General features: G+C 39.3%; 1 protein-coding gene across 13 annotated transcripts in view; it reads right to left on the reverse strand.

Moving 5' to 3' along the window:
* Positions 1 to 1222: 1222 nt before the first annotated feature.
* The window catches only part of TENT4A (terminal nucleotidyltransferase 4A), a 67766-nt gene continuing 55780 nt past the window's right edge, over positions 1223 to 13208 (reverse strand). For 4 of the 13 annotated variants that reach the window (XM_075586159.1, XM_075586161.1, XM_075586156.1 and 1 more), the window contains 4 exons: positions 9249 to 9412; positions 7159 to 7317; positions 6479 to 6637; positions 1223 to 3378 (listed from right to left, as the gene is read on the reverse strand). In XM_075586159.1, the coding sequence (XP_075442274.1) occupies positions 3190 to 3378; positions 6479 to 6637; positions 7159 to 7317; positions 9249 to 9412 (671 nt within the window). In that variant the 3' untranslated portion in view covers positions 1223 to 3189. The other 9 variants (XM_075586158.1, XM_075586163.1, XM_075586162.1 and 6 more) reach the window with 9 other exon arrangements.

A 13208-nucleotide genomic window follows, 5' to 3' on the forward strand; every position in this document is an offset into this window, starting at 1 on the left:
CGGAATGTTACATTTATGTCTGAAGCACTTATTCCCATGATCTGTTATTTGTATTGTTATTTATACGATTGTCATGTGTATTACTACTGTGGAGCGCTATGTACATACATATAATATAGTGAGCACTTTCCCTTTATAGCAAATCCAATCTGTTGGTAAGACTGGGATTTAAATGTATATAAACACCACAGGACATACAGATGCAGCGGCCTTTACCGAAACACTTCCGAGGTACACACCGCGTGAATACCCATGTCATGGCGCGGGATTTCTTCCAACCGTACCGCCTTAAGACGCAAGTGCAGAAAATAGCATTTTAGTGTTCTGGCTTTTAAATACCTGAAACGGACAGTAGCACAGTGCTGTACACATTACAATTCGTTCATTTAATTGCACACAATCCATGAAATTCAAACAAAGCAACCGTGATAAACACGTGTGCCTGGGGCGATTGGCGGCGTTAATGCTGCGTGGAGTACAGCAGCGCACCCGAAAACGGCGCTGTGATTTGTTCTAATAACGGCGCTGCATCTGTACAAAAAAATTGTAATATAACTTTAATATCTTTGAATTATTTCCTTTACAAATAAGTTTTTGTTCATGGAAATCCATAACCAGTTCTGCGGATTTCTGCTTTTGGAAAGTTAAACGTGTCCTTCATTGTGGCTGCAATGAACAACACCAAAGTAGAATTAGCAGGTGAGTAGATTCTACTGTTCAAGAGTTTGCAGATGCTTTGGGATGCGTAAACTGTACTTCAGCTTTTGACATTTGTCATTTATTACAGGAAATAAGCTACCAAATGTTCCCGAGGGAGCACTTATCTAGCACATTTTAAGTTCGTATTTACTTCTAGATCACTACTACCATACCCAGTTTACAAATTTGACAAGAGTGCCTTCAGAGCAGTGTTTATTTTTTTTTTGATTAAGGAAACCTATAATTACTGTATATTGTGACATTCTGAGGAACCCCTATAATAGCACGTCTGAGATCAGATGCATTGTAAATTCTTCTATATTTGTTGGTACAATTTTCAAATGGGGTGCAGTTTTCAAATTACAGAAACCGTTTAGGAATGCCCACGGAACCCCTATTGGGGGAAAAGAAAACAAAACTACAGAAATGTTGGTTACGGCCTCACTCTAAAGCAACCTTTCTTGGGAGAATTTCTAGTACTGTGTGCAACCATTGAATGAGTGTGAACGCACACAAATTAAAAGGCACTTTACATCTTCAAAGTTTATTAAAAATGAAAGAATAGAAAAACGTTACATAAAAATGTCAGATTTTACCTTCCGTATCGTTATCCCCAAACAAAAGTCCACACATGATATCCTTTTATAGGTTGCACATTACCACAGTGGTAGTCAGGTCAATTCATTTGGTTCACCATGACTGAAATGGAACATGTCTTAAAAATGTATCTTTTAAAATGTGCATTACATTAAGACAAAGACCTGTGTGTAAAGGCCAATGCAAATTTGCACCCGATATTGCTATGGTGTAAAGATCCATGTGTGACCAGGATAACTAATTTATGTATTGATAAATTAATGACTATGCTTACCATTTTATTTATTTTTTAAACTTAATCTGGACTGTGAAATACTGCAGACAAAATTGTGTGCTACTCTACTTTGGAATGTTAATCCTCATCCTGTCCATAGCAAAGTAAAACTGCATTTATGTGTTTAGTAACCATGTGGTGTTACTTTCACTTCAAAAAGATACCACTGATAGTAGCTTCTACATGCTCTCTCCCAATTCACTTGCATCTCTGCAGTTCAATATCAGTTCTCGAGTTCCCTTTTTAATCATCTTTTTCCACTAGTGGTCTAACCAGCAATTCATGCTTTACAAGGCCAGAAGACAGTTATTAAAAACTGGGAGCCAGTTGTGTCATACTTCTAACTTCTATGACAACTGGTGCATTAAAACTCTAGGTTAGACAGTAGGTAAAGGTCTTCACAAAAAGTGGTCATCAAGGCAAAGGAAAAAAATACTCTTGCATAGAATATCTATATGCATCTTTAGTTTAAATGTCTGTCTTGCTGATTACAACATCAGGCTGTGTTCATCTGGGGACACATTAAAAGATAGGCCTAATAACGCATACAGAAGCTGAAGTGCTTTGTGTGAGTTGCTCTTAACAGAACAAATGCATTCTGCTATATAGATTCCATTGTGGAATCAACATAATTCCTTTCCCAATGTTCCTTAAACCAAGTACTTCTTAAAAATGTCCACTGCAACATATCAAATGATAGGTTACTACACTAAAACGGACAGAAGCATTACATAGTTCACAACCACTGCTCATTCACATCTCCCTTGTCAACCTCTTGCAGTTGTACAAAAGTATTCTCTGAAACTTTAAAATGCTGGATAAGTTGACTGGTTAAAAAAAATTAAAATAAAATGCTGTTTCAAAAAGCAAGACCACTAATGGAGGCCAAAATACTGCAAGTTGTTATCAGTTTGGTGCTCTGCTCAAAAAAAAAAGTACCCTTAATTAGCAATTGTTGTGAACCAAGAAGCCTCATTTGCATAAATAACCCACTCTGAATTGTTTGCAGTACTTATGTCACCCATCACAAAGAACATATGAACCCAACTTTGATGCAACCGTAGAAAGGATCTGTAAACAAAAAACCTCCCTCACCTATTGTTCAATATAAGTTAAGTGACATATCAAATTAAATAAGAAAAATATTGCACAAAGTATATGTTCTGAATATGTACAATGCTAAAGAAAAATATAGCTTTTCCATATGAGATGGCAGTACAATTGGCTGCCATGAAGTCCTGACTAGATAACTTTAAAAGACTGGCATTATTAGGACCAAAACTTCGTTTGTTGTTACAAAACAAAAAAATTCTGCCAAAGACCAATACATGTACAGAAGAAAAAAAAATAAACTTGCCAAAACCTTTTATGTCTTGGCATCTTTAATGCCAGAAAAGCTTTGGCACAGGATTCTGCAAAGGCAAAAAGAAATATCCTTTTGTATTCAATAAGGCTTCACAAATCTGCACAACTACTTCTTTGGGGATGGACCTGACCACCACAAGAAACATGCAAAGGAATCCACTGTATTCAACACTAGAAGAGTGTGCTGGATGCTGGTCTTAGTTGCTGCTCTGGTGCCAAGTTGTCCCAGCAACTGTCTGTAGAAAGCAGATGCACTATCTGCTGATGCTGATGGGTAAGCTGTCTCTTGTATGCTTTTTCCTCCTCCAGCTGCTTCGGTTATATTGGTAATGTCCTCTGTTGCCAACTGGCTGCTTCACACCGCCATTGCCAACGAGATCCTGGCCATTGCCTTGGTTGTGATTATAAATGGCTTTCACTGCGCATTTCATCCCATTGTGCTGCTGAAAGAATGAAGGGGGAGGGGGGGGGAGAAAGAAAGTGTTCACATTCTAAGATAGCCTAAAGATCTGTAATCTACAACAGGTGTGTGCAAACTTTTCCCCTTGCGCACCCCTGCCTTCTCTCCTCTGTGGCTCGCGCCCCCGTCAAATGACGTCATGTTGCCATGCTAACGCCCGGTTACCATGCCGACTTGTCAGAGCCCTCACCGGTCCCCCGGCATTTCATTTAAATGCCTTGGGGGAGAGTGCGGGACCTCCAACTGCCACACCCCTCCGCAGAAAATCTTGGGCAGCCCCCACTCCCTGCACTTCCCCCCAGTTTGCACACCCCTGTTTTTTTTGGGGGGAAAAAAGCACATTTCCAAACTAAATTACATAATGTAAGTACATACAGTAGATATGTATATGGTGATTCTCAACTGTTGGGAGCACACATTCCCCATGGGGGGGGAAGGGGTGAGGAACGGGCATATCAGGATTTCAGGGGAGGCATATTTGAAAACGCATTCAATATCACAATATTTTTTTATTTGATAAACAAGAAAAAAAAATAACTATTATCCCTCTGGCTTTCTAACTGTAGAAAGTATGCAGCGTATTGTATTATCCTATGACGATCACTAGTGCATATATCTTTCCTTAATCCTTCTTTATCTCAGAGTTACACTGTAGTTGGTCGTATGTGGATGGTGCCGTTGTGCACGTGGTATACTGCCACTGCATTTTTTTTTCTGTTTAAAGACAAGTTAATGTACCTTTGTACTGAAATGTTTGTTTTTTAAAAAACATATATGCAGTGTACACAAAAATAAGTCTGGGATTAAAAGTGAAAGTGTGAACATTTTTCAACAATTGGGAGTGTTTTTTTCCCTTTTACTTGCCAAATAACTTCCAGCAAATCATCTGAGAATTGGTTAAAATGTCTCCCTTTACCCCAAAACAAGTGAGCAGGCTCTGCGTGTCATTTTACCATTTAAATCGACATACCTTGGCAAAGCTGTTTTTTCTACATTTGTGGCTTTAAAAATCAAAGTTCAACTTTTAAAAGTGACCTATGTTGTGTAAAAAAAGCTTGTGTAAAGCCAGCAGCCTCAATGCTCACATTGTCAACAAACAATTAAAGTATGTATAATAAATAAAATTATTTGGGGATGCAGGTTTGAAGGGGGGCATGAGATTGTTATGTTTATCAAAAGGAAATATGAATTAATAAAGGTTGAGAAACCCCGGTATAGACCTTGTTAGTAAATGTAGACTTTTTTTTAAATTGCTCAGAGGCATATAGATGTAGCAACAGTCATGGCATCTGCTAGTGTTATTGTGATGTAGTGTGATTTTCAGTCATTACAGTCACTGAATCCTAAAGAAAATCTGCTATTCAGTTTAATATTGTGCGTTATCGTGGGAACAATCACATTTGCTGCATCTGTACCATTGTATTTCTAAAGTGGCATAACATGTACAACATTTCCCCTCTAATTTGCATCACATTTTGTGAACAGCCATATTTTCCTAGTGGCAAAGCAAGTTTATCACTAACTGGGAAGTTTCCATAACAGCAAGTTACAGAATTATTCCGTGTCTAATATTCAAGGTATATCTAGTGCAATTGAGTGCTATAAAGTCATAAAGGAGTATAAATTGCAAAACATGTTTAAATAAAAACTAAAAAAAGGGGGAGCAGGATTGCGGTTTTATGATGCTTTTCAGCATCCCCCAGCAGACAATGCAGAGAAATGTTAAAACTGGCAAATAGATATACTAAAACAAAATAACCCCCAAAAAAACATTAAATACTGTACTAGTTTGAAGGTGTGAAAGCCAATTTTTTTTTCCTAGCAATATCATTGCATCAGAGCAGCAAAAGACCCAAAAGGGGGCAGCAGTATTGAGTACTTTCACACTCAGGCATCCTTCTATGCTCTTACAACTTTAATTTGATCCGTGCTTCCTTTGCCATCTACATATTTTATGTATACAGTTCCTGCAGATTTCCTATCCTGTCTAATTTGTCTTACTAGCAGTGGAACAGGACAGATTTAATGGAGGTCCACATTTGGACAACAAATGCTTTGGAGGCAGATCAAGCAAAAAGTGTTTTTGGTGCTCAAAAGTGACCATCTGCTTATAATACCAACATTACAGTATATCCCATGGTGAAAACACACTATTTTGAATTTACATTTATAAATTGCAGACTAAATGATCAATTTTAAAATCTGTAAATAAAACATTTCCTGATAAGAGAAAGCTGCGGCTTCAGGTTTTGCCTTCCAAAACAACTGCCAAATCATACGAGTTAGGGGGATAAGGGCTCATTCCCAGTTCTAGAAAAATGTACGCTTAGCTCACATTTAGTTCCTTAAAACCGTAAGGCTGCGGTCCCAGTAATGGTCTGTGACACGCGCGCCCGGCAGGGGGGCGGCGCGTGTCACAGCGCTAACCGCGATCTGCGGTCTGTGAGGAGAGGAGAATCTTGCGACGGGAGGGGGCATGGTCGGGGATTTGCGGGGGCGTGGCCATTACGTCATGCGGCTGGTTAGCCCTCATTGGGTGAACCGCCGGTGGGGGCGTGGCCACGCCTACGTCGCTAGGAGTAAACTCAATTTTATTGAGTTGTGAAAAATCCTTCCGCACTGCGCGGCTGCACCTTCTGCGTGACGGTGCGTAGTGGGCCCAGCCCCATTGAGGGGCGGTGCTTACACACACAGTGCACGCCGCGCCGTGCGCACAGGCTGTACTGGGACCGCAGCCTTACGGTCTAATTGGCAGAAGAACTGAAGTACATGTCACACTGCACAATTTTCTCTTAACCCCTTTAGTGCCCCATTACGTAGTTGCTACTTCATGGCCTTTTTGCTAGTTTGTTATGGGAGAGCACATTTTGCGCTCCTGTGGAACACCGAATGCAATCTGACTGGACGAGGAACAGAAGAGACTCCTCTTCTGTTTGGTTTGTGTCAGTGATGTCGAGGAGCAATCACTTGATCGCGATGCAACAGCTCCTCTGGCACTCAAATTGTTTACGCATTCTGACCACCACCTGTGGTTAAGAAACAATGATTCATTATGGCCCATTCAAAATGCAAGAAAGCCATACCTTGTAATAATGAGGATTTTGCAGAGGGTTAGTGGGTGCAGAGGTAGCAGCAGGATAGAGCATATGTTGAACTGCTTTCAAAGATGGTGGTTCAATACCAACCTGCCTGCAAGGAAGTGGAGGTACGCCAAAAGTAGCTGCTGGGATAGGATACCTAGTCTGAAAGGAAAGTGACAGATGCAATATCATGTTTCATGCATCATTTAATCGCAAGACATTTGCAAAGAGATTATCTTATGTTGTGTAGAAGTATAAAAAGGTTTTTTCCCCAACAGGTAAAGTATGAAACGGGTTGAAAGGACTTTTGCACGGCATAGTTTGTCAGATGTAGGCTGGCCATCTGCTGCAAAAATATGTAGAAAGTTTTTGCAGACTGGAAAGTTCAGGAACTAGATCACCTACTGTATAGTTTCAATTTGGTCAAAGAACCAAACTTCAGTCTGATTTTCTTAGCATCCTAGATTTAGGTCTACCATTTTACTGACCGTACAACCCAGGACAGGAGGAGCAAAATGGTATTTGTTGGCAGTAGAATCTTTTGGGGGCTCAACCTTTAGCACTGTCAGAATGAACAGTCACAGACCATACAAATGTTAGTAACTCTCCTATTTATAATTTCCATCAATACAGGAAAAAAGTGTAATGGAAAGTATGATTAGTGAACACCAGTTGCCTCATACCTGAGCATTGGTAGACATTATCAAGGCTCGAGCAGGTGCAGACTGAGGTTTACCAGTTGGCATAGGCAATGCTGGTGGTAAGCTGGCCATGATCGGTGTCAATGCTTGCAGATTAAAGGGGTGGATATTGGGAGTAGTGCAAGGTGGTGTATCAGAATCCTTATGGGGGAAAAAAAAAGGGGGGGGAACACATTACAGAAAGGCACCCAATGAAAAGGCTGAAGCAGTGAGCGAGTATCCCATCTAAATGTTCACACACAAGCTCTCTAAACCACTACTTTTTCCAGACAGTATCTGGTACAATGAAGAGTTGCACTGCAGTGTTCTGGCAGAAGGAGTTAAAAAAGGGAATTCCAGGCAAAATGTAGCCTTCAGCCTCTCTCCAAAAGGTTCTGTTCCACTCAGAAGTGTCTGTATGTGTGTGGTGGGGGGGGGTGTGTGTATGTGTGTTTGGTGGGGGTGGTGAGGGGGCGGTGTGTATAGGAGGGTGTATAGGGGGTATGTGGCATGTACATATGTGGAGGGGGGGGGGGTTATTTTCTGCATGTAGAAGATAGCTATCTTAGTTTAGAGATTCATCCCATGACATTGGAAAATTAGAGACTGAAGTAGTAGCACTCTTTATAGGTCAATAGGCCAGAACGAATTTGAATGCACGCTTGCCATCATTCTAAGGCCACATCAAATATATATTTTAAAAAAAAAAAAATATTTAAAAAAGGCTTGATTTCACAAAAAGGGCTCTGCCCTTTATGTAGCAGAGAAATTTGACAACTAAGAGTGAGTCAATGGTGTGTGGAAGCGCGCAAGGAATCAGTTGAAATGTATTTCTTGGTGTGACACGCAGGTCACATGAGTGGTTCACCCATGAAGCCCCCGCGTCACGCGGGTGACTTCACAGCCCCCGCGTGGGCAAAGGCACCATGGCTTGGGCCTGATGTTTAATGCTAGATCGGTCTTGGCATTGAAATTTGACAAAATAAAGCAGGGTGGGGATATATATATATATATAAAGCATTCATAACTATTTACTGACAAATGAACCAAGCACTAGACTTCATACTTTAGGGGCGATGTTCTATATTTGACTTGGCACGCTGTTGTACCGGTACATGTTGGTAGTTTCACTGGTGAAAACGTGACGATCTAGAACTGGACAGGCTATCACAGGAAATGCCCAAAAAATGTAAATATGGCGTTACTGCACAAATGCATACATGTATACCTCCTTTATTTAAAATAAATACAAGAATGATTGTCTCCATATGAAAAAAGTGGCATGAGTGCCTTCTGCAAAATAATGGGTTTATCCGTTAGTCCTTTTTGATGCACAGCGTACACTTTTTACATTTGTTGAATTTTACCATCCCATAGCTACATGGCAAATTTTTTAGTTGACTAAAGTGAAGGCCTTTTATTTTTACAACAAGTTGTGAAAATGGAGTGTTTATGCAATTGCAAACTGCTTGCTTCTTAAAGCAATGAGCAATCTACAGTGAAGTCTACTTTCATTATGCTGTAGAACTGCGTGTAATGCCATATTTTCAAACACTGTGTACAAGGGAGCTGTAGTTTCTCCTCATTAGGATGCAATTATTTTCAGCCAGATTAACATACATTTTTTAATAATAATAAATAATGTTCTTGTATAGCATTGCTAGTTTTACGTAGCGCTTTCCAGACATTTTGCAGACAGTCCCTACCCCGTGGAGCTTACAATCGGTTTTTGGTGCCTAAAGCACAGAGAGAAAGTGACTTGCCAAAAGCCAACACCAGGAATTGCACCAGGTTCCCCTGCTTCAAACTCAGTGCCAGTCAGTGTCTTTACTCACAGCCACTCCTCCCACAAGAGATATTAAAGGTGCATAAAGTGTAAACACTGTACATTTGGCAGAGGTGCCATTTGCTTTTTGATTATGCAATCATCCCATTATTTAAGACTAAACTAACATCTATCCAGCAAGTGGTTTAGTGACTGTAGTCACAAAAGGATTGATATGCAAACAGAACTATTCCACTGAAGGATACATACAGCACCAGATTTGACATGCAGAGTTCAATAACGCGTCTATGTATAAAATGAAACTTACAACATCACTCCCTGAGAGGGAAGATGAAGAGGAAGATGTTTCAGATGAAAGGAGCTGTGGGCTAGACAGAGATAAACTCAAACGTTGGTTGTAAGAGGAGATTCGATTTTCAGGATGTTCCTCAGTACTGGAGGAAAGTGCTTCTTTCGTCATATTATCTGTAACTGTCACAAAAGCAAACATGAAAAATTATACAGCTTGTCTAAGCATACCTTTCAGCGGTAATTTAAAAGTAATTAATGGATTTCTTTGTGAGTTTCTATAAAATCAGATTTAAAAAAAAAAAAAAAAAAGAGTAAAGCAAGACAAACAGTAATGCTCTTCTATTGACATTTATAAATGATCTATATGACCGTTGGATCAAAAATACCATTAACATAAGAGAATGCATAATAGGTTAGGAGGGGGGGGGGGTGGGGGCAGGGAAACATTTGAAAAAATGGTCTAAAGAAAGGCCAGGGTAAAAGCAAATATTAACCAATAGCTTTACAAAACAAAACAAAAAAACCATAAGAGTTTAATTTGGCTACAAAGAAAAATCACAATGACTATGCGTTTCACATCTCTCCGGAAACAAAGCACCTCAGGTGTCTATGCTTTACTGGTAAAGATCATAAACTGCAGATTATTTCGCCAACACTGCAAGTGACGAAAGTTCTTCTCCAGGACACAAGCATGAAAAGCACAGCTCTGATGCATCACCAAAAACATATAAAGGAATACAAGACCAGAAGCAAGTAGGGAAAAACATGCAGAAGAGGAAAATTAAACTTAAAAAAAAAAAAAAAGTGTAAGAAAGCATGAGAGTAGACAATAAACATTGACTGAGAAGGCAGCAGTGATTATTACACATTCAATATACTCCAATCTGGAATTATTTCCTTAAAAAGTACAGTTTACTTTAATTGGGTCTAAATGTGTAAGTTGCTCAAGATTCCTAAACAATTCTGTATTGTATTTCTGTCCTTCCCTGATTTTTTAAAAAATCTGTGCTACTCCCATTTAAAACCACAATGGATCATCATAGATTCCAATCTGGCTCCTTAACGTAGCCCAAAAACATGTTTTATCCTTAGCGGTTGGCTACTTTGGTTATCAGCATTCCAAAGTCTGGTTTTAGGCAAAGATCACCTGACACTGTAATCCATTTACCAACATGCTAACATTCCTTTCTACTTGGGCTGTAAAGGCTGGCTGCTGATGAGATAGGCACCGCTGCAGCTAAAAATAAAAAAGATTTTTTTTAAAGGGTTTACCCAAGTTGGGCATGGACGTCAAATTGAAATGGAACATGCGGCTCTCAAAAGAAATTGCAGAGAATTTCAAATAAGGAAAAAAATGATATGGGGTGTGAACAGAAAGGAGAACAATCAATGTTTTGGTTTTCGCCTTGGCATTGAAAATACCTTATTTTTGAAATGTTCAGCAGTCTCTGCAATTTTGTTTGAGTGCTCTGGGTTCTATTTTAATTACACATGGAGGCTTTAGGATCACCACTCCCCCTGTGCTAGCACCTAATTAGACAATGTTTTTTTTCCAGTAGTTGTGAGTGCTCACCAGTCCTTTTTGTTCATGGCAGGTAAGACTGTATAATTTTCTTTACTCGTTTGCAAATATAATGTAATTTTCTATCCTCGCATTTACAGTAAAATGTTACTTTGTGTCCTGTGAAATGTCTGTTTTTACCAGGTTCTGCAAAACGCATTCCTAATACACAATATTTTTCACTTCGCTAGTTTGGCAATAGCATCACAGCTACTTTAAAAAAGTGACTGAATTAGTAATGAATGACCTGCGGAAATCCACCTATAATGTTTCATCACAAAACCCTCCAAAGCATTTGGCTTTGACAAATATTTAAGCAATGATTGCAAAATTCTCTGAAGTTGTTTTAGAAGGTGGTAACCTCCATTTAACCCGTTGCAATATACCCCAAAACATTTTGGTTTTAGTGGGGGCTGTCCATTTAAGGTGTTCCATATGCCAAAGATACGTGACATTTAAGATGGCTTCACCTTCTCCTCAGGAGTGAGATATTAACTTTATACTTGATTAGGGTATGCTAAGAGAATTATAGGCTACAGTATAGTACGATTACTCAACACTGGTTCTGGGGTTCTGAAAAACAAGGTACCCAATACTGTGCAGAAAAACAAGAGGCAGTCCCGAACAAATACAGCAAAAACAATTGCAGATACATGAAAAACACTGCAGCATCTAATAGCGACAGATGGCATTTAAAGGCTTGATTAAAAAAAAAAACACAATTTCGTTTTTCATACACGTGCATTGAGACCAGGTTCTTAAAAAGGGCGCAGCTCCCCCCCTTTAAGATCCTTTATGGAATTTCTTTTCTCCATCAATACATTTGCTTGTATGGAGTGAAAAACTTCTTGTGGCGCTGAGGTGAAGGAAGACTTTTTAATGTCTGTGTGGCTGTGGATATAATCCTGTTCACTTTAAATGAACCTCAAGAGAGGGGAGACAAAACGTAGAAAACACTACAATAGTGCATTACCCATGGATCACAATCTTAAATGAACAGAGCAATTTATTGTTGAAATATATAAAAATGTGTACTAAAAAACATACACTCTAAAACATCTTAGTGCCTTTGCACTTTGAATATAAAACTTTGCTCCGCCGTGGGAAAAATTAGAATCCTACTCACCAAAGGTGGCTAGGACATACGCCTTTGATTATTGGTCTTTTAAGCTGTTAGATCCCTGGTTCTGCCTGACGAAGAAACCCACAATTAGGAGTTTCGAAACGCGTTGGACTGATTTTGGCGCAGCGGGGACATCGTAGCAGTGGATACCAGCGGTGAAGTCATCAGAGGAGCCGATCGGTGAGACTCTGGATGCAATAGATTCCGGGCACAGAAAGCAGATTCCCTCGAGGCATTGACGGATTTCACCCCACGGCGGACGGTGTCTAACAGCTTAAAAGACCAATAATCAAAGGCGTATGTCCTAGCCACCTTTGGTGAGTAGGATTCTAATTTTTCCCACGGCGGAGCAAAGTTTTATATTCAAAGTGCAAAGGCACTAAGATGTTTTAGAGTATATGTTTTTTAGTACACTTTTATATATTTCAACAATAAATTGCTCTGTTCATTTAAGATTGTGATCCATGGGTAATGCACTATTGTAGTGTTTTCTACGTTTTGTCTCCCCTCTCTTGAGGTTCATTTAAAGTGAACAGGATTATATCCACAGCCACACAGACATTCAAAAGTCTTCCTTCACCTCAGCACCACAAGAAGTTTTTCACTCCATACATCCATCTCTGGTTAAGAGGTAACCAGAGTAACTTTTTGGGCAGCTCCAGGACTCCTTTTCGGACTCTATAATCACAGGTCACTGTTTATTATTGTTTGTCACTTGTTTAATATTTAGGTTGTCACATGAGCGCTACATTGCACTATATTTTCACTTGTTCTACATTTGCTTGTATACTGTAATCTAAATGTCCTTAAATGTATATTAATCATTAAGTTGCACTGCAGCTAAAAAAATTAAAACCACTAACAATTAAGAAATTCCTTTCACAACAGGATGCATAAAATGTTACTTCAAAATATGTATCCCTTAGAATAATATCTGTACTAGAGTTGCGTTAATTGACTACTAATGCCACAAGCTATTTTTGTTGTAGCCCAGCATCTGAATTAAAACTGCCCTGTATTGCTTAAGACACAAAAGCATTGCTTTCACCAGGATTATTTGATGTTGATCAATTGATAAAAGCATTAAGCCCACAGTGAAAAGGCTATAATACGGAACCTTTAACAAGCTAATTTTGTGTTACAGGAGGTTGTCACTACCACTAAATAGGAAATGGAAGTTGTTAGTACAGTTACAAGGTAATCAATACAGGCAGTCCTCGGTTATCCGACACAATGCGTTACTCAAAATGGCGGATAGCGAAACGTTGTAAAGCGAAACACGTTTTCCCATA

The sequence above is a fragment of the Ascaphus truei genome, chromosome 2 (genome assembly GCF_040206685.1).
Source record: "Ascaphus truei isolate aAscTru1 chromosome 2, aAscTru1.hap1, whole genome shotgun sequence".
Taxonomy (NCBI): Eukaryota; Metazoa; Chordata; class Amphibia; order Anura; family Ascaphidae; genus Ascaphus; species Ascaphus truei.